The sequence below is a fragment of the Delphinus delphis genome, chromosome 3, assembly GCF_949987515.2.
Source record: "Delphinus delphis chromosome 3, mDelDel1.2, whole genome shotgun sequence".
Taxonomy (NCBI): domain Eukaryota; kingdom Metazoa; phylum Chordata; class Mammalia; order Artiodactyla; family Delphinidae; genus Delphinus; species Delphinus delphis.
The window spans coordinates 7569220-7594629 of NC_082685.1; the positions used below are offsets into that span (position 1 = coordinate 7569220).

The 25410-nt window shown below is 52.7% G+C and overlaps 2 protein-coding genes across 3 annotated transcripts in view; one reads left to right on the forward strand and one right to left on the reverse strand.

Moving 5' to 3' along the window:
* Positions 1–1080, reverse strand: part of ELAVL1 (ELAV like RNA binding protein 1) — a 34943-nt gene extending 33863 nt beyond the window's left edge. The window contains exon 1 of one of the 2 annotated variants that reach the window (XM_060007625.1): positions 943–1080. The gene's annotated coding sequence lies outside the window, so the exon portion shown is untranslated. The remainder of the gene's footprint in view (positions 1–942) is intronic. The other variant, XM_060007624.1, reaches the window with a different exon arrangement.
* Positions 1081–1268: 188 nt separating this feature from the next.
* On the forward strand, positions 1269–24125 carry CCL25 (C-C motif chemokine ligand 25). Its single transcript, XM_060006587.1, has 6 exons — positions 1269–1441; positions 2027–2164; positions 20931–21044; positions 22645–22762; positions 22838–22974; positions 23309–24125. Exons 3-6 carry the CDS (start codon positions 20972–20974, stop codon positions 23440–23442), a joined length of 462 nt encoding a protein of 153 aa, XP_059862570.1. The 5' UTR covers positions 1269–1441; positions 2027–2164; positions 20931–20971; the 3' UTR covers positions 23443–24125.
* The last annotated feature ends 1285 nt before the right edge of the window (positions 24126–25410 follow it).

The following is a 25410-nucleotide window of genomic DNA, read 5'->3' on the forward strand; positions in this document are numbered from 1 at the left end:
AGAGGCCAGGGATGATACCCAACATCCTACAACACACAGGACAGCTCCCCCCACCCCAAACCAAGAATGATCAGACCCAAAATGTCAGTAGTGCCAAGGCTGAGAAACCCTTCTCTAGTGAATCCTCCTCCCCATCGTCCCACTTCTGGAGCATTGGCTATCCGGATCCCCCATGAATACTTTCAGTAAGGGGGGGTGTGTGCTCTATTCCTCCAGGGGCAGCACCTGCAGAAGTCCTTACCCACCTGCCCTACACACGGCAGGTATTAGAACCCATTTTAATAAGCCTAGCAGCAAAGGACGCCGGAAAAGGAAGAGCATCCATACCCCATTGTTCAATTGCCTGCAGTTTGTGTTTTCAACACACACACACACACACTTTACAAACCCAAACGTCCCACGCCCCAAAAATTGTTTGTTAGAGATGGCGTTCAAAAAAAAATTTTTTTTTCTAGGACTCTCATACATACTGAAGGGTTTGCACACTTCTAGGAGGACCTCAGATCGGCCGCGGTCCTCTGACAACGACCACAAAAGAATGTGTAGGATTTCCCGGGGGAGCGAGCCCGTGGGCCGTGACCTCTGCGCGCGGAAGACGCCCACCCCACTCCCTCGCCTCTGGCTTCGCTCTCCCGCCCCCGGATACCCGGCCTGCAAGGCTACTCGGGCCCGGCCTCGGAACCCGGCCGCCAGGCGCGTGCCCACGCCGTGCCCCCCTATCCCGGCCCTCCCGGCGGCCGAGGAATCCGGCCTGGGGCCTGTCGCCGGCGCCCACACCGGCCGGCCCCAGCCCGCTCGCCGAGGCCCGCGCGCGTCCCCTCCTGGCCCGGCGCGGCCTGGGCCTCCACCGGTGCAGGCCCGCGAGCGCCCGCGGCCCGGCCAGGCGAGATCAGGCCTGCCGCGGCCTACCCCGTCGGGCACCGCCAAAGGCCCCCGCCTCACCTGGAAGTGGGCGGGCGGGCCCGGGTCTGCTCCGGGGCGGGCGGGCGGCGGCGACGCGGCGCTAACGGCTCCGCTCGGCCTCGGTAGCGGTGGCGGCGGCGGCGGCGACGGCGACGGCAGCGGCGGCTCCTCCTCAGCGCGCACGACCCGCTCCGGCCCACGGCCCGGACACGCCCCCCCGGCGCGCGCGCCCATTGGCCGGCGTCCGCCACGGCGCGCTCCTCATTGGTCCGCGTTGCTGTCGCGGCGAACCGGGGCGCACGGCGGGGGCGGGACTTCCGTCTGGCGCCGCCTGAGGAGGGATCGGCTGCAGGCAGAGACGCGGGTGGCCAGCGATGGCCGCGGAGGGGGCGGACTGGGGCCTGGCCCACGGAGGCCGATGGATGGCGGTGGCCGAAGGGCCATGCCACTTGTCGAGGGCATGCTGTGGGTCTCGCGCCTGTCTGTCCCGCCGCCGCCGCCGCCGCGGCCGCCGTCACCACCCTGCGAGGTAGGAACGGTAAGCACGCCAGGGCTCTCGGGACAGAACCCGGGTTCGAATCCCGGCCCCGACGTTTCAGCACTACGTGCCGTTGGGCATGGGCTTACGTCACGTCGCCGGGCCTCAGTTTCCTTATCAGGTGTAGTGAGGAAGTGGGGCCTGGGACGTGATCAGTGTACCATCAGTGTTGATTATTAGAACTAGCGGGTTTCCAGAGGCTCTGCCTAACATCCATTCATTAAAATTTAATTGAGCGCCTACTATGTGCCAGTCACTGTATGGACAGTGAACAGACAAAAATACCTGCCTCTATTTGGCTGACATTCTAGACTGGCGCTGTCCATGAGAAATGTAAGCGAACCACAAATGTTACCCACGCGCATAATTTAACATTTCTCGTAGCCATACTAAAGGATAAAAAAAAAAGAGAAAGAGAGAGAGAGAGAAACAAGTGATGTTAATTTTAATCATGTGTTTTATTTAATCCAATTTATGTCCAAAATGTTATTTCAGCGTGTAACCAATATAAAAAGGTATGAGATCTTTTTACATTCTCTTTTCTTTTCATGCCTTTGAAATCTGGTATGTCTTTTACACTCACAGCCCATCTGAAGTTAGACTGGCTACGTTTCAAGGGCTCAACAGCCACAACTGATAGCAGCTACCGCATCGGACCATGCAGAGCTAGATGGGGAGGCAGGAAAGAAATCAAGTGGATTCCACACCAAGTGGTGAAAAGTGGTAAGACTGAAAAGTAAATTGGACATAGGGCAAGGGTGGGGTGTGGAGGTTGCAGTTTGAAAGAGGGCTGTCAGGAAGGTTGAGAAGATAGGATTTGCAGAAGGACCCCAAGGAGTCAAGAACACTGAACCAATAATCATGCCATTTATGGTTTTGTGCAGTGTTCGTCCAATAGAACTTTCTGTAATGATGGGCATGTTGGTTTTTTTTTTATCAGCACTGCCTAATTTAATAGCCACTAGCTCCATGTGGCTTTTGGGCCCTTGACATGTGGCTGGTGGCACTGAAGAACTGAGTTTTTAATGTACTTAATTTTTATTTAATTTAAATTTGGTCACCTAGAGCTCGTGGCTCCCAGAGTGGATGGCATAGATTTAGTAGAATGTCGACAAGTCCAGTGCTCTGAGTTGAGCTTGTACTGTGTGCTGAATGCTTTATGTGGGTTCTATGGAGTCCTTACAATAGCTCTGTGAGAGGGGAGCTATAGTCACTGTCACCATGATGAATAATGTAGTCTTTCATTCATTCGTCTGTGCTTTATCCTTGCTATCATTAATAGACTTTGTTTCTTAGAAGAATTTCAGATTTGCAGAAATGTTGCATAGAAGATACAGGGTTGCCATTTTCCCCATACCATTTCCCTGTTTGTAACATCTTTCATTAGTATGATACATTTGTTACACTTAATGAACCAATATTGATACATTATTGTCAACCACAGTTCATGTTTGTTTAGATTTCCTTTGTTTTTACCTAATGTCCTTTTTCTCTTCCAGAATCTCATCTAGGATACCACATTACATTTAGTTGTCTTCTCTCTCTAAAAAGAGATATAATTGACATACAATATTGCATTCGTTTTATGTATACAACATAATGATTTGATACATGTATATATTGCAAAATGATCACAATAAGTTTGGTTAATGATTAACCTCCATCACCACACATAGTTACAATTTTTTTTTCCCTTGTGATGAGAACTTTTTAAGATCTATTCTTGGGACTTCCCTGGAGGTCCAGTGGTTAAGAATCCGGGCAGTGGGCATGGGTTCGATCCCTGGTCGGGGAACTAAAACCCCACATACCGCATGGTGCGGCCAAAAAACCAAAAAAATCCCCTTTAAAAAAAAAATTTATTTATCTGGCTGCACTGGGTCTGAGTTGCGGCACGCGGCATCTTCACTGCAGCTTGCAGCATGCAGGATCTAGCTCCCTGACCAGGGCTCGAACCCGGACCGCCTGCATTGGGAGTGCGGAGTCTTAACTGCTGGACCACCAGGGAAGTCCCAAAATCTATTCTCTTAGTTGTCCTGTCTCTTTAGGCTCCTCTTGGCTTTGTCAGGTTCTCCAACTTTCCTCGTTTTTGACGGTCTTGATGGTTCTGAGAAGGGCTGGTCAAATATTTGGTAGGGGGCTTCCCTGGTGGTGCAGTGGTTGAGAGTCCGCCTGCCGATGCAGGGGACACGGGTTCGTGCCCCAGTCCGGGAAGATCCCACATGCCGCAGAGCAGCTGGGCCTGTGAGCCATGGCTGCTGAGCCTGCGCATCTGGAGCCTGTGCTCCGCAATGGGAGAGGCCACAGCAGGGAGAGGCCCGCGTACCGCAAAAAAAAATATTTGGTAGGATGTCCCTCTATTGGCATTTGTCTGGTATTTTTCCGTGGTAATACTGGGATGATGGGTTTGAGGGAGGAAGACCAAAGAGGTAAAGTGCTATCCTTATTACATCATATCAAGGATACATACTATCAGCTTTATTTATGCATGTTGATATTGGCTTTCATCACCTGGCAGAGTTAGTATTTGTCAGGTTTCTCCACTATAAAGTCACTTTTCCCCCCTTTCCTTTGGAAGGTAGTCACTATGTGCAGCCCACACGGAGAGTGGAGATGTCTGTTCCCCTTCTCAAGGGTGGATATCTACTTAAGTTATATGGAATTCTTCTGCATGAAAGACTTACCTCTTCTTCCCCCCATTTATTAGTTTATCCAATCTTTTTTTTTTTTTTCTTTTGCCGCGCTGCACAGCTCTTGGGATCCTAGTTCCCCAACCAGGGAACGAATTCCAGCCCTTGGCAGTAAAAGCACTGAGTGCTGAGTCCTAACCACTGGACTTCCAAGGAAGTCCCCAGGTTATTCTTGTTATCTCTCTCAGCACATGCTCTGAGGGTCCGTGAGATCAGGAGACAGAAAGATGACTCAGCTTGGGTTCCTGCTCTCGAGGACATCACTGCTGCAAGGGAGAAGAGGACGTGTAGACACATAAACCCAGTTAGTGTGACGAGGGCCAGGCACAGAGCACCACCTCTCATGAGGGCAGCGTCTGGGCCAGAGGACAGCAGGAGCAAGGGTCTACCAGCCAGAGGATGTGGGAAGTGGGGCTTCCAGATAGAGGGACCAGCCAGAGCAAAGGCACAGCTTTTGTTCCCGAGCGTGGTTCAGGAGCAGGGAGCGGTGGGACACGCCAAATGCAGGTCATGAGGAAAGAGGATGGTGAGATGGGACTGGAGAAGTGTCTGTCTCCAGCTGCAAAGGGCCCTAGAGAGTCAGGCAGGGAAGGTGGGATTTTATCCATCAGACCAGGAGCCGGCAGACTACAGCCCGATTCCACCCATGGCTCTTCTTTTGTACCGCCTGTGAGCTACAAACGAGTTTTACACTTTTTTATTTTTTAATAAATTTGTTTATTTTATTTATTTATTTTTGGCTGTGTTGGGTCTTTGTTGCCGCACCCAGGCTTTCTCTAGATGCGCAGAGCGGGGGCTACTCTTTGTTGTGGTGGGCGTGTTTCTCATTGCGGTGGCTTTTCTTGTTGCAGAGCACGGGCTCTAGGCGTGCAGGCTTCAGTAGTTGTGGCATGAGGGCTGAGTAGTTGTGGCTCACGGGCTCTAGAGCGCAGGCTCAGTGGTTGTGGCGCATGGGCTTAGTTGCTCTGCGGCATGTGGGATCTTCCCTGACCAGGGATCAAACCCGTGTCCCCTGCATTGGCAGGCAGATTCTTAACCACTGTGCCACCCGGGAAGTCCCTACATTTTTAAATGGCTGGAAAAAAACAAAAGAAGAATAGCATTTTGTGACATGGGAAAATTACATGACGTGCAGTTTCAGCATCCATCAAGTTTGATGGTAACACAGCCGCACCTGTCGTCCACGTGTTGCTGGTGGCTGCTTTCAGGCCGCAGGAGCAGAGGTGGACTTGCTCAGGCAGGGCCCGCTTTCTGGCTACGTAAACGATGCAGTGACACAGGGTCTTGCACTTCTGCTGTCACTGTTCTGAAATTCTTAATCTATGAATGAGGAGCCCCATGTTTTTATCTTGCACCAGGCTCTATAAATTGTGTAGCCAATCTTGGCAACAGAGATCAGATGGCCCACAAAGCCTAAAATATTTACCCTGGGGCCCTTTTCAGAAAAAGTAGGTTGGTCTTGCTGTGGTGAGCAGAATAACTGCCCCACAAGCAGTCAAGGTCCTGGTCTCCTGGACCTGTGAAGGTGTTCCCTGACCTGGCAAGAGGGACTTTGCACATGGGATTAAGGATCTGGAGATGGGCAGGTGACCCTGGATTATCTGTATGAGACCAGTGTCATCACAAGTGTCCTTATCAGAGGGAGGCAGGAGGGGCAGAGAAGGAGATGCAGCAGTACTATAAGCAGTGATGCCATTGACATCTTTGAAGATGGAGGACGTGGCCATGAGCCAAAGAATGCGGGCGGCCTGTAGAAGCCAGAAAAGGCAGGGAAACAGATTCTCTCCTAGCACCTCCAGGAGGACCGCAGACCCACCGGCACCTTGATTTTAGCCCGGTAAGACTAACTTTGGACTTCTGACCTCCAGGACTGTAAGATAATAAATGTGTCTTGTTTTAAGCCACCAAGGTTGTGGTCATTTACTGTAGCAGCCACAGGACCCTGATATTCCTGCCATAGGCAGTGGGCACCTAAAAGAATTTGTCTTTCAGCCAAAGAGAATTTTAAATGAGACACTTAACATGATTCTTTGCTTATTTGTTAGAAGGAAGGGACCCAGAGGCAGGCGGGGTGTGCACTCTTCAAAAGAGGCAGGCTGTCAAGAAAACCCCTCGGGAGAGCTGTCAAAGCAGGCATGGGTGGGATGTGGAGAGGAGGAGGATTCCAGATGTCTTAGAGGTGGGATCTCTGGGACTTAGTGACAGTCACGCGTGGAGAAGGTGGTGGCCCGAGTCGTTAGGCACAGTGATGGGGAAGCCATGACATCTGGACCACTTACAGGGCTCCGAGTGTGTGTGTGTGGGTATCTTGGGGACATAAGAAATGGGTTTAGGGAACTCCCTGGCGGTCCAGTGGTTAGGACTCAGCACTTCCATTGCAGGGAGCACAGGTTCGATCCCTGGTCGGGGAGCTGAGATCCCGCAGGCTGCGCAGCACGACCAAAACAATAGGTTTAAATGTCAGGGGTGCCGTTCACTGGTCAGCCCCCAAACAGAGCCGAAGCATTGAAGCAGAGCACCCATCCTGCTCTGGACAGAAGCCGGGCAGCCTGGTCGAGCCCAAAGAACCTTCTGGCACTTGAGCTCTTCAGGGCCCGACTTCAACCTGATTCCATCGCAAGTGCTGAATAGGTGAGTTATTTAGAAAACCAGAAAGCTGTACTGACCTTTCCCTGGACGGTTGAGTTTAGTTTTGGGTGGGCAACCCTTTGGGGCTCATGGCCCTGATTACTTCAGTGTTGGAAGAGTGGGTGGCCACGGGCGCTGGCTCCTTCCGGGTGTGGGTCGCCCGTGCTTCCTACTTGTACACATTTCTCATCCGAAGAGCCTGGCCCTGGAGCGGGCACAGAAGCACAGGGCTTTCGTCCAGGAACTGCTGTGCTGATTACCTCCCCGAGCCTCCGTGTGCTTATTTGTAAAAAGCAGGGGGCACCAGGGACACATGTAGAGCAGGCCCCGAGCAGAGCAGATGATGCCTGGGACAACCATTGTGGTGCAGCCCCATAAAGGAAATTCTATGCTTAGTGCCCGGGAGAGCAGGAAGGGCTCCCCAACTCGTCTCCAAATGCCCCAGCATGAGATCACACGGGTCACTGACCTGAGTGAGCGTGGCGAGTGTTGGTTTCCAGAATTACCTTTCTGGATCTGACCCATGCCCCTTACACTTGGCTGACCTTCCGGCAAGAACAGCAGTGGCATTTTGCATTTTATCTCCTACTGGGTCAAAGGTTAGAACAGCTTTGATTCTGAGGGTCACCGTGTTATTGACGGTGATCACTTTCACTTCCACCATCATGTCACCCTCCTCATTTCTGCCAGTGACCAGGTAGTAACTGCTGTGTCACTTTTTTTTTTTTCCATTTTTAAGATTTCTGGTTTTTTTTAAAAAAACCCAACTGTTCTTTTTCATGCCATACAGGTTCTCCTTCTTGCTCTGTCTCTAAATGTTTTACATTTCTCTGCTGGGCTTTTTGCAGTGCTTCTTAAAAAAAAAAAAAAAATTAAGCAGAAATTCAGTGGTTTCTAGTATATTCACACTATCTCATTCCAGCACATTTTCTTCACTCCAAGAAGGAACCCCATGCCCATTAGCAGTCCCTCCCCTAGCCCCTGGCAACGATTAATCTACTTTCTGACTCCATGGATTTGCCTGTTCTGATCACTTCATATAAATGGAATCATACAATATGTGGCCTATTGTGCCTGGCTTCTTTCCCTGAGCATCATGTCTTCGAGGTTCATCTGTGCTGGAGTGTGATTTAGTACCTCCTTCATTTTTAGGACTGTGTAGTATTCCACTGTGTGGATGGACCACATTTTGTTGATCCATTCATCCATCAATGGACGTTTTCTGGGCTGTTTCCACCTTTTGGCTTTAGTGAATCATGCTGCTGTGAACGTTTATGGACAAGCGTTTGTATGAACATGTGTTTTCATTTCTCTTGGGTAGATACCTAGAAGTGGAGTGGCTGGATGACAAAATAACTTTAACTTTTTGAGGAACTGCCAGGCTGTTTTCCCAAATCTTTTCTTTATAAATGAGATGGAGGCTGCATGCCTATCAGTCGTTGGCTCACCTGGCTGTGACCGTTCTCCAGCCCTGTTCCTTGTCCAGCCTCCCATGGGAAGCAGGCCAGGGGCCCGTGGATTTGCCAGGGTGCCTCCCACCTGTCCCGATGTGCCGGGCAAGTGCAACCAAGGGTGGGTGTTCCCATTACGGGGCCTCTGCCCCACCCTGGCAACTCCCACATTCCATGTAGCAGGAAACCCTCAAACCACCCAGCTCCCCAGACGAAAGGTCCAAAAGCACAGCTGGTGGCATGTCTTGGAGTGCTCCACGAGTGCTAACCTCTGATCTCCCGTAGTTAAGAGCAAGTTGCGCCGGAGGAAAAGCCAGGTGTGTTATCAGCTGTTAAAAGCTCACGCAAATTGCTAAGAACCGAAGGAGCAAAGATCAGAAACAGACAGTTCACGGGGGTGGGGGTGGGGGAGTCAACAAACCTCAGAGTGGCCCTCGGGTGCAGGCTGGTTAAGAAGATCATTCCAGGGCTGCCGGGACCCGGACACTGGCTTTCCTCAGGGTGGTGGCCATGATAATCAGAAAATTCCAAAACCTTTGGAAGATACTTACCCAGCATCTTACAGGGGTCATAGTCTCACCCTTTGGTTAAACCACCGAAAAGTGTCCTGAGTCCCCAGTGGAGGGCTATTCTTACAGCCTTTAATGAGTAGGAGTTGAACCCAGGCCATGGCAGTGAAAGCCCAGAGTCCAAACCACTAGGCTACCGGGGAACTCCTTTCAATGAGTAAAAGGTTGGCAGTGATCTAGACGCACAGTGACGCAGCTGGCTTGGGGAATCGCGCGTCCTCTAGAAATGATGGGCAGGAGCCCCGCAACCATGTGGAGTAAGAGTGCCTCTCAGGCGTGGGCTGAGCACTATGGGGACGCAGTTTAATCCTCACCATAAACCTGTGAGTTGGGTACTGTTGGATGGGCAGGAGGAAGGACTGAGCAGGACGCAGATAACTCGGGGGTGGGCGTGGGAGCTGGGGAGAGGGGAGGGGCTGGGGGGATGGTTTTCATGGACCACTCTGGGGAAGGAGAACCCAGCTGGGGTGGAGGCTCGTGGTTTCGTGGTAGCATCTGTGGGGTGTTATTTCCACTCCTCCACCCAGCCAGGGCCCAGCGGCTTAAGATGCTCGAGGGTGAAGGGAAGCGGGCATCCTCAGTGGTGCAGTTAAAGTGATGGCTTCAGGTTCACACGGGAGGAGGAGGAAACCAAGGCCATGGAGAAAGGGTCCATCTTCATCTTTGTCCCCCCCCCCCCACATCCCTAGGCACCCAATGGGCTGCCACCTTGCTCAGGTGCATCCTGGGTGTGTGAGTTCACTAGGGCTGCCAAAAGAAAGCACAGGCTGGGGGCTTAAACAACAGAAACACATTTCCTCACAGTTCTGGAGGCGAGAAGTCCAGGGTCGAGGTTGGTTTCATTCGGAAGTATTTCTCCTTGGCTTGCAGACAGCCATCTTCTTCCTGTGTCCTCACGTGGTCTTCCCTCTGTGCATCTGTCTGTGTCCTAATTTCCCCATTTTATAAGGACACACATATGACTGCATATTGGATTAGGGTCCACCCTGTACTCATTTTTAACTCTAAGACCTCTTTAAAGACCCTAAATGCAGGGACTTCCCTGGTGGCACCGTGGTTAAGAATCTGCCTGCCAATGCAGGGGACACAGGTTCGAGCCCTGGTCCGGGAAGATCCCACATGCTGCGGAGCAACTAAGCCCATGAGCCACAACTACTGAGCCTGTGCTCTAGAGCCCACGAGCTACAACTGCTGAAGCCTGTGCGCCTAGAGCCTGTGCCAAGAGAAGCCACCGCAATGAGAAGCCCGTGCACAGCAACAAAGACCCAGCACAGCCAAAAATAATAAATAAATAAATACATTTATTTAAAAAAAAAAACCCTAAATGCAAAGACAGTCATATTCTGACGTCCTGGGGGCTAAGCCTTCAACATATGAATTTGGGGGAGGGGGACACAATCCAGCTCATAACACTGGGGGAGCATGTAATTCTGCCACAGCCCACTGGGTGTGGGCGGGGGAGCTCAGGTGGCCCTCATCACACACAGGCACTGCCCAGTCTTCCATAGGCCAAGGGGATTCTGGGGTTTGGGTACCGCATTCTCTGGCAGCCCTGGGGCTCCAGTGGGTGGACGGGGAGCCATACCTTAGGGGCTCTGACACAGCCAGGGGCCACGTGGAAATGCCCAGAGGCTGGCCACAGCAGGGGCAGGAGCCAGTGGTGGTGGGAGAGGTGGGCCGTCACCCCAGACCAGCCCTCCCCTCCAGGAGCAGCGGTTTTCCTGGGCTCACCCCAGGGAAGTCCCACTGAATACATGCTCGCCTACCCCTTTTCCCGGGGCCATTGCGCAGTTGCACCGGGGCTTCCTCTACCCAGATCACCGCAGCCCGCCTTCCTCCCACCCCGCCCCTTCCTCCCACCCCCTCGTCTCTCCCCCCAGAAATGCAGCCCCTCTGTTCCCACGCCATCTTGGGAGATGGGGCGCCGGCACAGGGTTTGGCTCTCGGTTAAGCGGTCAGCAGAGTGAGAGCCCTGCCCTCCCCAGCCTCTGCGGGCTCTTTGAGGGAACTGCTGGCCTTATCACCCCCAGCGGCCAGCACGGAGCCTGGCACCCAGTAGGTGTCAAAGGTCTGCTGACCTAATGAACCAGAAGCCAACTTGCTCTCAAGGGCCAACGGCAGTAAGGCACTAGCCCGGTTTCACCATGTCGCGGCAGAACCCACCCCGCTCCGTCCCCCCCACCCCAACAGGGGTCCCCTCCTCAGTGGGTGAGATGGACACCCACTCCTGCCCAGACCCCAGGAAGACCCGTCGGAACTCAAGGGGCCCGTATTTGAGGGACGTCACCGACCTGAGCCCTGCAGGGTGGCGGCAACAAGGAGCTGGAGGGGGGATCCCCCGCACCAACTCACCCCTCCTCCTGTCACGAGCCCTGTCACCTGCTGTCTAGTGTCCCGTGGGTGAACTAGATTGTTCCCCGTCCAATGACAGATGCATCGACCTTAGCACACCGTCTGACTCCCTTCCCTTCCCAGTGCTGCAGGGACCCAGAGGTCAGAGTGGGTCAGGCCTGGGGTGGGGCTGCGGAGCGGGGCGCAGGGAGAAAGCACTACTACTCAGCTCTGTCTCCCTCCCAGGGCCCCACATTCCAGAGGTAGGAGCCTTCAGCCCACACACAGGCTTCCGTTCTGGGGTGGGCCAAAGGTCAGGAGGAAGTAGAAACAGCTTTTCCCCAGAAAGGTGGGGTAGGGGTAGATGGGCCACAGGTTGCTGAGCAGAAACCCTCCATGCGGAGAGAAGGGGAGAAGCCCCTCCGGGTTTGGAGAGACAGGGCCAGAAAGTGGCCGCAGTAGGGCTTCCTGCTGTTAGGGCCAGAGGATTCTTCCTAGTGGAGACAGAACCCCGTGCATTGCAGGATGTGTAGCAGCATCTCTGGCCCCCCACCTCCCCACCCCAACTGTGACAGCCAAATATCTCTCCGGACTGGGCAGCTGTCCCCTCGACCAGGTTCCTGTGCTGATGTTAAGGGCCCTCAGGTCACAGCCAGGTCAGGTATTCAGGGAGCCTGCTGTTTTATGTGCCCTAGTCCCTCTACCTGGAACTCTCTGCCCCCCATCCCCCTCCCTACCTGCCATCTTCCAGAACTGAGTCTACATATCACTTGCCCCCAGGAGTGTTCCCCGTCCCCCTTAGGAGGTTGACCCCCATGGGTGCTGTGGTAGGCCAAATAATGCCCTTCCCGCAAGTTGTCTCTGTGTCCTGACCCCCAGAACCTGGGAATATGTGACCTTACACAGCAAAAGGGACTTTGCAGGTGTGATTAAGTTAATCACACCTGGAGATGGGAGATGATCCTGGATTATCCAGCGGCCCCAGCGTCAATCATGGTGGTCCTTATGACAGGGAGGCAGGAGGGTCTGGGTCTGAGAAGGAGATGTGATAACAGAAGCAGAGGTCAGAGAGAGATTTGAAGATGCTCTACTGCTGGCTTTCAAGATGGAGGAAGGGGCCAGGAGCCAGGGGATGCAGGCGGTTGCTGGAAACTGGAAAAGGCAAGGAAGCCCATTCTCCCCTAGAGCCTCCAGAAGGAACGGGCCCTGCCGACACCTTGATTTTAGGACTTCTGCCCTCCGTGACTGTAAGAGAATACCAGGAATCAGGGCTTGGGTGGACCAGACAGACCTTCTCAGGCTTAGAACACTGAGATGGAGAAACAGACAAAATGATCACTTTTTCTGCCCAAATTAAAAAAAAAAAAAGTTATGCACGTAAAGACCGAAAAGCCCTAATCCTTGCTTCACGTAGTTGACTTTGAAAGGCTTCCCACATTCTCCAACACGTCCTGGACCAATTGTTTTCCCCTCATCCCTAGGAGAAAACATCTCATTTTTATAGCCATACATCTTGAGTTGGCAGAAGTTCACAGCCAAACAGACATATAGTCTACGAGGCACCTCAAGCTCTTTCATCAACAGCTAAAATACCAAAGCAGGGTTTGTGCAGCCTCAGCCCTCCCAAAAAAGGACCAGGGACAGAACCTTGGGAAAATGCTCTTGTCACAGAGATGACGGACACAAAATGGGTTGTAGATAAAATTCATTGGTACAGGACCTGGCAGTGGATATAGAATTCATCAGCACAGGACTTGACATGCAGCAGGCAGATTTACAGTTGTGGTTGCAGTATTCACTATTAACAGCTGAGGGATCAGGGCCAAACAGCGTGGCATTTAACACACACATACACACTCAGCAACACGGCACGTGAGACAGAAGTGAAACTTGGGTCGCCCGATTTCTCACTAGAGCAGTTCTCAGCAGGGGGCAGGGGAGACAGGGACTTTTGTCTAGGGGCATTTTGGGTTGTCACAGCCAGGAAACAATGCTTAGCGGCATCTAGTGGGTGGTGGCCAGGGATGCTGTTCAATATCCTATAATGCACAGGACGGCCCTCGACAACACAACACAAAACAACACAAAAGTATCCAGACCCACAGGTCAGTAGCACTGGTGGCTCTAGGCTTCCATTTTCCTGGCTATTGAGGGTCCCCTGCAAGTCCATATGAATTTTAGGATCCGCTTTTCCATTCTTGTGAAAAACAAAAATGGTCATTGATATTCCATAGGGATTGCATTGAATCTCCTTCTATTCCTAGTTTGTTGAATTTTTTTTAACATAAAAGGGTGTTAGATTTTGTCAAATACTTTTTCTACAACAATTGAGGGGATCATTTTTCCTTCATCTTATTAATGTGGTGTATTAATTGATGGATTTTCATTTATTGAACCACCCTTGCATTCCTGTGATAAATCTACTTAGTCAAGTGTATAATCCTTTTAATATTCTCCTGAATTTGGTTTGCTAGTATTTTGTTGAGGATTTTTGCATCTATGTTCATTAGGATTATTGGTCTGTAGTTTTCTTGTGATGACTTTGTCTGGCTTTCGTATTAGGGTAATGCTGACCTCAGAGAATGAATGAGTTAGGAAATGTTCCCTCCTCTTTTTCCTGGGAAGAGTTTGAGAAGGATTGGTGTTAATTCTTCTTTAAATGTTTGGTAGAATGAACCAGTGAAGCCGTCTGGTCCTGGATTTTTCTTTGTTGGGAGGTTTTTGACTACTGACTCAATCTTCTTACTTGTTATAGGTCTTTTCAGATTTTCTATTTCTTCTTGAGTCAGTTTTGGTAGTTTGTTTTTAGCGGTTTGCCAGTTTCACTGAGGCTGTCTAATGTGTTGGTGTACCGTTGTTCATAGTATTCTCTTGTAATCCTTTTTTATTTCTAAAGCTCAGTAATGTCCCCACTTTTGTTTCTGACTTTGTTTTTTTTTTCTCTCTTCTGGGTCCCTGTTTTGCATCATGTTAGCATTCCTCACATGCTATGGCAACCCCTTTGTTAGAAAAACAAAAATGAAAAATCTCCACGACAGTAGGCACCAGTCTGTCTTGTCACCGCTCTAACTACCCAACCTGGCACATAGTAGACCTCGGTAAATATTTCCTGAGTTACTTCTTGCTAAGGTAGGGCATGAGAAGGATTGGGAAAGAGGCTTCCCCACAGCCCTCATGGGAGGACAGCCTGGTGACTGTTGAGTCTTCTTGTGCCTGAGCTGATGCCCCTCCAGTGCATCTTCCACGTGACCTTGGCAGAGCTGTGACACAGGCCTGACCACAACCCTCCCTCTGGCTAAATCCCTCAGCAGCTCCCCAGCGCCCTCTGGATGAAGATGGCCCTTCTTAGCTCAGCACGTGAGGCCCTGAATAGCCTATCGCCTCCCACCTCATCTTCCACTATCCTCCCCCCCACCCTCGCACCTCCAGTCCCCAGCCATCCTGAACGCGGTAGGTCTCTCTGGTGTCCTGCTCCATCTGGCCGCTAACACCTGCTTGTCTTTAGGTCTCCATTCAAGTTATTCCCCCTGGAGACCTGATAGGGTGCCCTCTGAACCCCTACAGCCTGCCTGTGAATGTTTTTCTAGAATGCTGACCATGTAGCCTTCCAGCATCCCACGAACATCTCCCCCACTAGCTGTGAGCCCCGTGTGGGGAGTGATGCATCTGTTACCTGCCCTCTGTCTCCAACTCTCTGCATATCACTTGACACCTGTTTTATTTATTTTTATTTTACTTATTTTAGTTTTTGGCTGTGCCGCACCGCATGTGGGATCTTAGTTCCCAATCAGGGATCGAACCCACGCCCCCTGCATTGGAAGCACAGAGTCTTAACCACTGGACCACCAGGGAAGTCCCCCTTGACACCTGTTTTAAACTGTAGCTTTTATAATTATTCAGGTATGGTGAGGCCAACAGATCAGGAGACGATTGCCACTAAAAAGGCACCTTGTTACTCACAGAGCCCAGAAGGAGGGGGCACACACTGTGCCATGCAGGGCCACATGGGGAGGCACCAGGGCCAGTCAGGAGGCAGAGGGAGCGAGGGGGAAATGTGGGCAAGAGGCTTTATTGTGATTTCTGTGGGAAGGATTGAGTGAGGCAGGGTAAGCAGGCTTAGGACTGGCTAGTTTGAATAATTCCAGCAGGCTCTGGGGTACAGAGACTGTCCCTAGTTGTCTGGCACCTGGCCCTGGGGTGATCGGGGCTGGAGGATAGACGCCTGATGGACGAGGGGGTTAGGGTATGGGCTCTGGATTGTCTGGTTTGCATATGAAAGGTGCCCTTATAAGGAAGTCATTTACTATCTTTGGGAACCTGCTAGCCCTGGGAGGGATAGTACTTCCACCATCAGTAAGGCCCTGGCTGTCAAATCATCAGAATAAAAAACACATGCTGGGAGCACAGAGGATTCTTAAAGCAGTGAAATACTCTATATGACACAATAATGGTGGGTCCATGTCATTATACATTTGTCCAAACCCGTAGAATATACAACAGCAGGAGTGAACCGGAATGCAAACTATGAGCTTTGGATGATAATGATGTGTCAGTTCATTAATAGTAACAAATATACCTCTGAGATGCGGCATGTCGATAATGGGGAAGGCAATGCATGTGTGGGAGCAGGGGGTATATGGTAAATCTCTGCACCTTCCCTTCAATTTTGCTGGGAAAATTAAACTGCTTTAAACAAAAATGTCTTAATAAAAAATAAAAGGAATTGAAGCTAGAGGTAGAACATATAGTAAGTTCAAGCACTGTAGTAACCACTCTACTCAATCCCAGCTCTACAACTTACTCGTTCTGTGCTGTTTCCTTATCTGTTAAGAGTGATAAGAGTACCTTGCTCATAAGAACGTTGAGGTTTAAATGAATTAATGTTTCATTTATAGTAGAATCCAACATATGCAAGCCTTACATGCACTGGCTATTTCTCCCAAAATATAACTGTTAGATGGTGTCTCACTTTGGTTACAGAAATAAATGTCTTGGGGGAGAAAGATGATACTTATAACGTAAACTCTAAGCACATCAACACAAAAATAGGTTACTTTTTCCTGTTACAGATCAATTTTTTGATCACTTTACATTATATTAAGTTCTAGTAACAAGTTTCCTGCCATCTTTTGTAAAGAGAGAAAGAGGAGACAAATTGTATGAGGGGAAGCTTACATTCTACACCACTCTGCTGGTAGAAGAGACAGGCTTAGGCTCTTATGGGAAGACCACAGAACCATTAGCAAAACATTCACGTGTTCACGTATCATAGACAGTGACTTAAGTTTGTATCAACTAGTGTTTTTCCTGAACCAAGGTAACTAAAATTTAAAATGTAGAACTTTAATGTACCCAACTGTACAAACTGCCAGAAACTATAAACTACTTTTCATTTTTAACATTTTGAAATCCTCATTCTCCTACAAACACAAAATGAAGCCAACAAGGAGAACCAATTCTTTTTTTTTTTTTTTTAAAGATTTAATTTTTTATTTATTTTTGGCTGCGTTGGGTCTTCGTTGCTGCACACAGGCTTTCTCTAGTCGTGGCGAGCAGGGGCTACTCTTCATTGCGGTGCGTGGGCTTCTCATTGCAGTGGCTTCTCTTGTTGCGGAGCACGGGCTCTAGGCACACAGCTTCAGTAGTTGTGGCTCACGGGCTTAGTTGCTCTGCGGCATGTGGGAACTTCCGGACCAGGGCTTGAACCTGTGTCCCCTGCCCTGGCAGGTGAATTCTTAACCACTGCGCCACCAGGGAAATCCCGGAGAACCAATTCTTCATCACTTAAGTTTGTGAAACAGATCAAATGCTTTGTGGGCATAACCAAAGGTAAAACCTTCAGTAGCTTACATTTTGTTCACGACGAGGCCGGTGTATAAACACTACCTAAAAACATAGTAAATTTTTCCAAGAGTAACAATAACTATTAAATGGTAACCACTCTGCATCAGGACCAGAGTGAAAGGCAGCTGGGTACGTCCAGGCCTGGCAGACAGGGCACCCAGGGTCTGATATGCTCCCCATAAGATGCACAACTATGTAGAGTTGTTAGGGGGTGGGTTTCCAGCTGCTTCTCTCAGAGGCCACCCGAGCTGGGCCCTGCAGGCACCATAGGTTCAGGAGGGTGGTAGGCAGCACTGGGGTGGGGGGTGGGGTTTGATGCAAAAGCAACTGCAGGAGGACCCCTACTTCAGATGGTGGTGCTTCCTCAGCATCCTTTCTGATGAGCTCTGCTCAATGGCCTTCCCCCATTAGGGGACTGTCCCCCTTTCCTTCACAATATTTAAGAAATAAAAGTCGGATTTTCCTGGCCAAGAATAAAAAGTTAGAAGGGGGAATGACTTGGCCTCTCTATTTTATTTCATTTTGGATGTGCCGCACGGCATGTGGGATCTTAGTTCCCTGACCAGGGATCGAACCCGCACCCCCTGAATTGGAAGTGTGGAGTCTTAACCACTGGACCGCCAGGGAAGTCCGACTTGGCCTCTCTGACCCTCAGTCTCCTTCTCTGTAAAAGTGGGTCAACCGTTGAGCACCTGGGAAGTTCCTCCAGCAGAGAAGTGAGAGGGAGCCGGTATTCAGTCCGCCCCAGAGGAGCTCACTCCAAAGGCAGTAGTTGGAATTTCCCCTCACCAAGCCCACTGGTTGCCCCAGTCTGCAGTACAGCCATCTGTGTGCACCCACTAGAGGCACCCTGAGCTGAGCTGTGCCCTTGCCCACCCCTCCCCCACCCCGGGGGCACTGCAGCCTGCCCTGCAGTCCTTAGGGTGTGGTCAGCCCCTGCGTCTGGCTCAGCTGCAGGCTGGAGGCCACGCACAACGGCCCCATTCTCTGAGCTGCTGACCGAGAGGAAGCTTCTGTCCTCTGTGCCCGGTTCACACGTGCGGAGAACAGAGTCCCCTTGCTGGAAGCAGTTTACCCTTAATGCCTCCAGCAGCTGTAGGAATGGAGGCTTCCCCTCTCGCAATTTAGCCCTGACCGTGGAGCAACTGCGGTCCTCCGAACTCTGGGTTTCAACCCAGAGCCTTTAGTCCCTAAGCATCCCGTCCACTGCCGGGACACCTGGGTTCTGAGCCGGGTCCAAGAGCGCACAATCCCTGTCTGCCCCGCGCGCGTGCTGGTTCCTCTCACCCCTTCCTCCCCGTTAAGGCTGCCGGTGGGACAAATTGTGAGGTGCAGGGAGGTGGGCTCGCTCACGGGGGACCTCAGCCAAGGTTTCGTAACGCCACGTCTTGGCCGCTGACCGCTGGCGGGGCAGGCAGGGGCAGTGGGCCGCAGCGGGGAGGCTGGCCCCAGCCCGCCACGCCGCGTCCCCACGCCCTCAGCCACGCGGAGCCGCGTCCTGGCCCAGCCTTACCCACCCCGGGAGCAGCCACTGCCACCGGCACAGGACGGCGAGCCGGGCCGCCGAGTCTGGGCGGCTGTGGAGGGGCGGGGCGGGGCCCGTAAGCCCTGCCCTGGCCTAAGCCCCACAGAGAAAGCCCCGCCCCGGCGCCCAGTGCCTTTCATCAGGCCCCGCCCCCTGTGCTAAGCCCCACCCATCCGGCCAGACCCAGGGAGTGGGTGGCGTGCCCCACCCCCTGCCAGGGCCTCCTGGTGGAGCGCGAGAGATGAGAAAGCGGTACAGAGTGTCATAAATACTCAGGGTGGTCCATAGCTAAGGATGCGGACAATAAAAAAGTTAAAAGCAATCAGCTGCGAGCTCTCTGCAGAACCCCCTTCCCCTTCCCCGACGCTCCCCACCCCACCACCCCGATCCCCACACCCCTGTTCCGGGTGGGCCGCGCTAACCCAGGAGAAAAAGAAACTACTTCTAGTTGGGTTTTGCTTTGCTTCCTGCCTGCGTGGTTACCTGGGGCTCCCTCTTTTCTTCCAAAACCAGAGCATTGCTTTATTGTGGTCGTTAATAACAGTTCTATTGAGATTATTCTCAATGTAATACTGGGGAAAATTCATGTTCCATACATTGCATGATAAAAGAAATTTTTACATATTGAGATATAGGGAAGCCATTCTGGCTTATACATGAGTTAACTTGAATTTGATGCTACCTAAAATAGCCTGTTTGTGGCCTATCAAACATGCACTGCCGTCTGCTTTAATTATTAAAGAAAAGGGCACATTGACCAGAAGTAAAGAATGTCCATGTTAAAAATAAAGATTAAAGCCCCTCTTCCTGGGATGCCAGGGCTGGTCCTCCTTCGATGTAAGACTCCCTTCCAGGTGCCAAGGTCATACTGACTTGTTGTGTACATGCTGGTCTGTTTTTCTGAAACCTTGAAGAAATGTCTCCCTGACTTGTTTCATATTCTTTCTTCTGACAAGATATAAAACTGCCCTGAAAACCCTGCTTCTCTGGAGCAGTTTCTCAGAGTAATCTGGGAAGCGGGCTTCTGGGCTAGTCCTCAGTTTGGCTCAAATAAAACTTTCTATTCTTTTCTTTTTTAAAAAATTAATTAATTAATTTGGGTTTTTTTGGCTGCATTGGGTCTTCGTTGCTGCGTGCGGGCTTTCTCTAGTTGTGGCGAGCGGGGGCTACTCTTCATTGTGGTGCACGGGCTTCTCATTGCGGTGGCTTCTCTTGTTGAGGAGCACGGGCTCTAGGGCGCGCGGGCCTCAGTAGTTGTGGCGCACGGGCTTAGTTGCTCCGTGGCATGTGGCATGTGGGATTGAACCCATGTCCCCTGCATTGGCAGGTGGACTCTTAACCACTGTGCCACCAGGGAAGTCCCCAAACTCCTTTCTAATCTTAATATTGATTATCTTCGCCAACATCACCCATTGAAAGTGTACAATTCTGTGGTGTTTACTATATTCACAGAGTCCCTTGACCATCACCACCATCTAATTTCAGAGCAAAAAGAAACCCATACCTTCCCTTTCGCCCTCACCGCCCCCCATTCTCCCCTCCTCCCAGCCCATGGCAATAACTGATTTTACTTTCTATTTCTATGGGTTTGCCTGTTCTCAAAAACAAGGCTTTTCTGTGACACGCTAAGTCATCCCATTGTGTGGAAGGAGAGAAAAATGCAGTGAAATCAGGGCCCCGTGGGAACAGGCGGCTTGGGAGTGGGGAGCAGAGGTGGAGGCTTGCCCCCTGCTCTAGGCTGCCTGGGTCCTGCCCCTGGGAAGCCAGTATCCACCTAGAGGTGCAGCAAGAGAGGGGCCAGGACAAGGAGGAGAAAGGACCCTCCAGGGAGAAAGCCGGGGTGCTGGCTGAGGGGCCTGGGATAGGGGGCACGTGAGCCTTCAAGGGGGCTCGTTGAGGTCAAGGCTGTGACTGTCCACCTGCATCCGTCCACCTCTCATCACTGAAGGAGCCAAATCCCTGTCCGTCCGTTCCCCCCCCCCCCCGCCCCGTCCGAGTACTTAGTTGAAGGTGTCATTTGTTTTCTGCCCAGCTCTTTGATTTGGGTCCTTTTGCCCCTCGCGCCCAACTTCCAACAGGTGCATCCTGACATTGGAGAGAGGAGCTAGAAAGACATGGGGAGAACAGAGGAGGGCAGGGCGGGAGGGAGAAGCTGGGAGGTGGAGTGGGAGAGGAGGTGGGGAGGGAGCGGCAGGGCGGGGCTCCATCTATAAAGGGTGAAGCCTGCTGGCGTGGCAGGCAGGTCCACTCCAGCAGATACCGGCTCCAGGGACCCCACTGGCTTTGGTGAGTCCTCCCCCCAAGACCAGCAGCAGGTCCCTCCAGCACACTTGTCCCCATCCTATGCCACCTGCCTCCCTTGCAGAGGGCCCTGGCTCGAGACGGGGGTGCTCCCAGTGCCTGCCACTGTCCATGTTGGGTCCTCATCAACCACCTACCCGCCCTTCCTAGTTAACCCTCAAGGCGCCGGAGAAGGAAGACCAGCCTGCACTATGAATCCATGGCTCCTGGTCTGCCTGGTGGCCTGCTTCGTGGGTGCCTGGGCTCCCACTGTCCACGCTCAAGGTACTATCTCAGACAATACCTACCCTCCCCCCTGGAGTCCCCCTCTCCCCATCCTTCTTGTGCCTCCCCTGCCATGTGCCTGTCTCCTCCCCCAGAAGCCTCCCCCATCCCTTCACCACTGAATTCACTCTCGGGTGGACAGCTCCCCCCAGCAGGCATGCACAAACTCCCAGCATTTGTGCAGCTCCTTGGGGGTGCATGGTCCTCAGCCCCTCCTTTCAGAGCCCCTGGGTGCCTCCTCCACAGTCCATGACCCAAGGCCTCCCTCTGGACTCCAGCCAGCCCAGGGACTGCGGGCAGCGGGGCCGCTTACCCCCAGGGACACACTGCAGTGACCTGAACCTGCAGAGCCAGGGGTAGGGGTTGAGATCAGAACCTGGGAGACCAACAACCATGTGTCCCCATCTCAGCTTCCCCTACTCCGGCTACCTGTGCGGTCCGGCTGAGAGTAGCTGCTCAGCGTTTATGAGCCCCAGTTTCCTCATCTGCAAAGTGGGGCTCCAAACTCCTGTTGCAGAGATGGGACGTGAGGATCCAATGGGCTGATTCCCGCAAAACTCTTGGCCCAGTGCCTGGCAGCAGCACTGATAACCATTACTGTTATCAATGGGGAATTCCTCTCCTCCTCTCCCTAGCTTAGGCATTTGGTGATATTAGTGACCAAAGGTTATTCTGACTGCCCCCAGTGTCCCCCAGCTCTGCCGCTGCGTTCTGCATCCCGCTGGGCCGGAGGAGGCAGCTGAGCCCCAGCAGCTGGCCAAGCAGGGCTCCTGCCCAGGTGGAAGCCCCATGGCCCCACCCACCTGCCCCTCATTAGCTCTGAGAGGCCCTAGCCCTGACCCCAGCAGACCTTACCCTTTGCCCAGGAGGTGACTGGGCTTCGTTCCTATTGTCCTGCTATTAAAAGTCCATTTCAGGCGCCAGCCCCAGCCTGGGCCCATTGATCCTGGGGCCAGCGGGGCCCTTAGTCCCGGGGAACTGCCTGCCTGGCACTGCAACACAGGGTCCATCTGACTCCACGGACCCTTGCTCTCAGGGTCAAGGTGGGGGATGGAGGGAGCCTCCAAGCCCTTCCCACGGCCCTCCCAGAACTGAGATGTGGCCCCTGGAGGCACGGGTGGGCAGAGGGACGGATCCCAGAGGACCCTGAAGGCCCAGCACCGTCTCCACATTAATTCATCCTCTGCTCATTCCACCTGCTCATTCTTCCAGAACCTTCTGGCACCACCACCTCCTCCTCGTCCAACCATGCCCCCCTCCCCTTCCCAGGGCGCTGCACCCCCTCCTTGCCCTCCGCCCCAGAGCAGGAATGGAAATGGCCTTGGTCCCCCATTTATTTCGTGGTCCTGGGCCCTACCCAGCAGGGGCCTGCGGGGCCCTCTCCAACTCCCGCTTCCTGTCCCCTTATCAAGGACCAAAGGTGAGCCGAACGGCCTCCTTACCGTCTGGGCTGCCCCCGGGCCTCCACAGGGCATGGGAGGGTTGTGGTGTGCGCGCGGGCTCGCGGGTGCCCAAGGCTGTGGGCGTTCCTGAAGAGCGCATGCGCAGCCGCACACGCACGTGTAGAGATGCGAGCCTCTGGGCGGCTGTGTGGTAGCAGGTGCTTTTGAGGACTGCTGCCTGGCTTACCACGGCCCTGCAAGACGGTCCATGCTCCGGTACGCCCAGAGTTACCATCGCCAGGACGTGAGCGGGAGCTGCAACCTGCCTGCGGTGATGTGAGTGGGACCATGGGGGAGGGGGTGGGGACTCTCACGCAACTTCGCTCCCCGCTTACACCCCCATCCCTGCAGATTCTTCTTCCCCCAGAAAAACAAGATGGTGTGTGGGAAGCCAAGGGCCAGGTGGGTGCAGATTGGGATGAAGATCCTGGATGCTCGGAAGAAGACCCATTTAAAGCCCCACCACGGCACCCGGAGAAACTTCCAGGGTGGGTGAGACCCCAGCCCAGCATCTAAGGGGCCGACCCTCCCTGCTGCGGGCCCCTGAGCTTCTCAACCCCCAAAGGAGGGGATGGCAGGCCAGCATCTGACAGCTGCCTGCACCCCAAGAAGAGTCAGTGGCTTGTGAGTGGGAGGCTTGAGTGAACATGCAGCTCTTTTAGTCAAGACACTTTCAATTGCTAGAGATGGAAAATTCAAGCAAATGGGAAACTCATTGGCTCAAATAACCACCCAGTGGGCGGCATCAGGCTGGGCTGGATCCACGTAATCCAAAGGTATTGGTGGAGCTCTTATCTATTTCTCTTGCCTTCTCTCTGACAGCCCCTCATTCTGGGGTGAGGAAGTTGAGCTCTGGAAACTCCACACTACCATTGTCGAAGTTTAGCGGTCCCACCAGAAGCAGCAACAGGAAAACCTCCCTCCTGAGAACAGCTAATCCAGGTCAGGACTCTTGAGCCTGTGACCATTCCTCCCCTCATCACTGCTGAGGAATGAGGGCTCCTGATCAGCCCGGACTGGGTCAGGGGACTCACCTCCAGGACCACGGAGGGCTGGCTCTGTGGTCAGCCCCACAGATTCGCATGGGGGGTCCTAGGGGGCTGTTCATTATTACCCTGCTCCGTCCGGCCCAGGGGGCTTCGGCAAGTGCTGAAATGAAACGCCAAGTGCGTGGACTGAAAACTTCAGGGCCCCTGACTCCACTCCAGCGCCCCCTCCCCTGCCGATCCGCCCCGTCCCTCCTGCTGGACCATGAGCCCGCACTTCTCTAGGATCAGCCAGCACGAGATGGGCTGGACCTCTGTCTGCCACAGTTATCACCCTGCAGCCTCAGCTGCCCCAGCCCCTCTGTGCTTCAGGGCAAATCTCAGTCCCCGCACCTGAGGCTGCATCAGTTCCCTCCCTGTCACCCCTGCTACCTCCTGCTCCTCAGATAGCTGGAACAAGGGAGCTCTGTTATTTCAAGCCCCGTGCCTACTCCAGGCACCAGAGTCACACCTGCCTGGGCAACGATTCTTGGAAAGAACCATCACTATAGTTGCCCACCTGTAGGGACACACCTGCCTGTGTCCCTCTGGGTCTTTGCAAAGCTTCAGTTCTCTCCCAGGATGTGCTTCTCTGTAACTTTTAAATAAACCATTGGTGGGATGTCATTCCTGTCTCTGTCACCTTTCATTGTGGGGTGCGAGTCCCCAGCCTGTGTTGAAACCCACGTGATCCCCTCCCACCCCAGGATCTGTGCTCTCAGCCTGGGGTGCTGAGCACTGGGGCCTGGGGCCAGGGTGCAGACTCAAAGGAACTTCCAGGCCCCACTACACTGTATGGGTACCCAGAGCAGATGCCATAAACTCTCTGAGCCTCGGTTTCCCCGCTGTGAAACAGAGGTGATAACACTGCCTGCCTCATACAAGTCTGTGGGGACTAAATACACTGCCGTTTGTGACATACAGCACACGCACAAGCTACATGTTAACACAGTGAGTATCCCATCCACTGAGCTCAGCCATCAAATTCAATAGATCCGGTCCAACCTGGAGCCAGGACACTGGCATGGCTGCCCAACTTTGAATCTGGATCTTCTACCTGTAATCTGGTGTCACCTCGGCCAAGTCATTTAACCTCTCTGAGCCTCGGTTTTCCTATCTGTAAAATGGGGATGAGAATAACAGTATCTATTCCATGGGGTCATAGTGATGATGTAATAAGGAAGAACTTTTTTTTTTTTTTTTTTTTTTTTTTGCGGTACGCGGGCCTCTCACTGTTGTGGCCTCTCCCGTTGCGGAGCACAGGCTCCGGACGCGCAGGCTCAGCGGCCATGGCTCACGGGCCCAGCCACTCCGCGGCATGTGGGATCCTCCCGGACCGCGGCACGAACCCGTGTCCCCTGCATCGGCAGGCGGACTCTCAACCACTGCGCCACCAGGGAAGCCCAGGAAGAACTTTTATATTCTATTATAAGTTAATCACTAAAGGGATGTTGCCTATAAGCTTAAATTATACATAATGGCCCATCTTGGGCCAGGAACCCTGCTTCCCAGGTAATGAGTGCTGAGCTAAAATACCTTTGTTTAGCTCACAGGAAACATCCAGGCCAGGCCCACCTGTGAATGTCTGCAGGAAGAAATGAACACATCCCCTCCAGAAGCTGACCAGAACAAGGAAATTGGTTTGACTTTACTCCCTCCCCTTTTAGTATAAAAGAAGCCTGAATTCTAACTCAGGCAAGATGGTTCTTTGGGGCACGAGTCCACCACCTTCTCGGTTTGCTGGCTTTCCGAATAAAGTCGCTATTCCTTGTCCCAACAACTCGTCTCTCGATTTACTGGCCTGTCGTGTGGCGAGTAGTATGAGCTTGGACTCAGTCACAAGGACTGAATGGGTCAGTAATTGTACAATGCTTAGAATGGTGCCTGGTACATAGTATG

Coding starts and splice junctions, on each gene's coding strand:
- CCL25 (XM_060006587.1), top strand. CDS start 20,972: ATGAATCCATGGCTCCTGGTCTGCCTGGTGGCCTGCTTCGTGGGTGCC. Junction 21,045..22,644: donor TCCCACTGTCCACGCTCAAG/GTACTATCTCAG, acceptor GTGTGGTAGCAG/GTGCTTTTGAGGACTGCTGC. Junction 22,763..22,837: donor TGCAACCTGCCTGCGGTGAT/GTGAGTGGGACC, acceptor CCATCCCTGCAG/ATTCTTCTTCCCCCAGAAAA.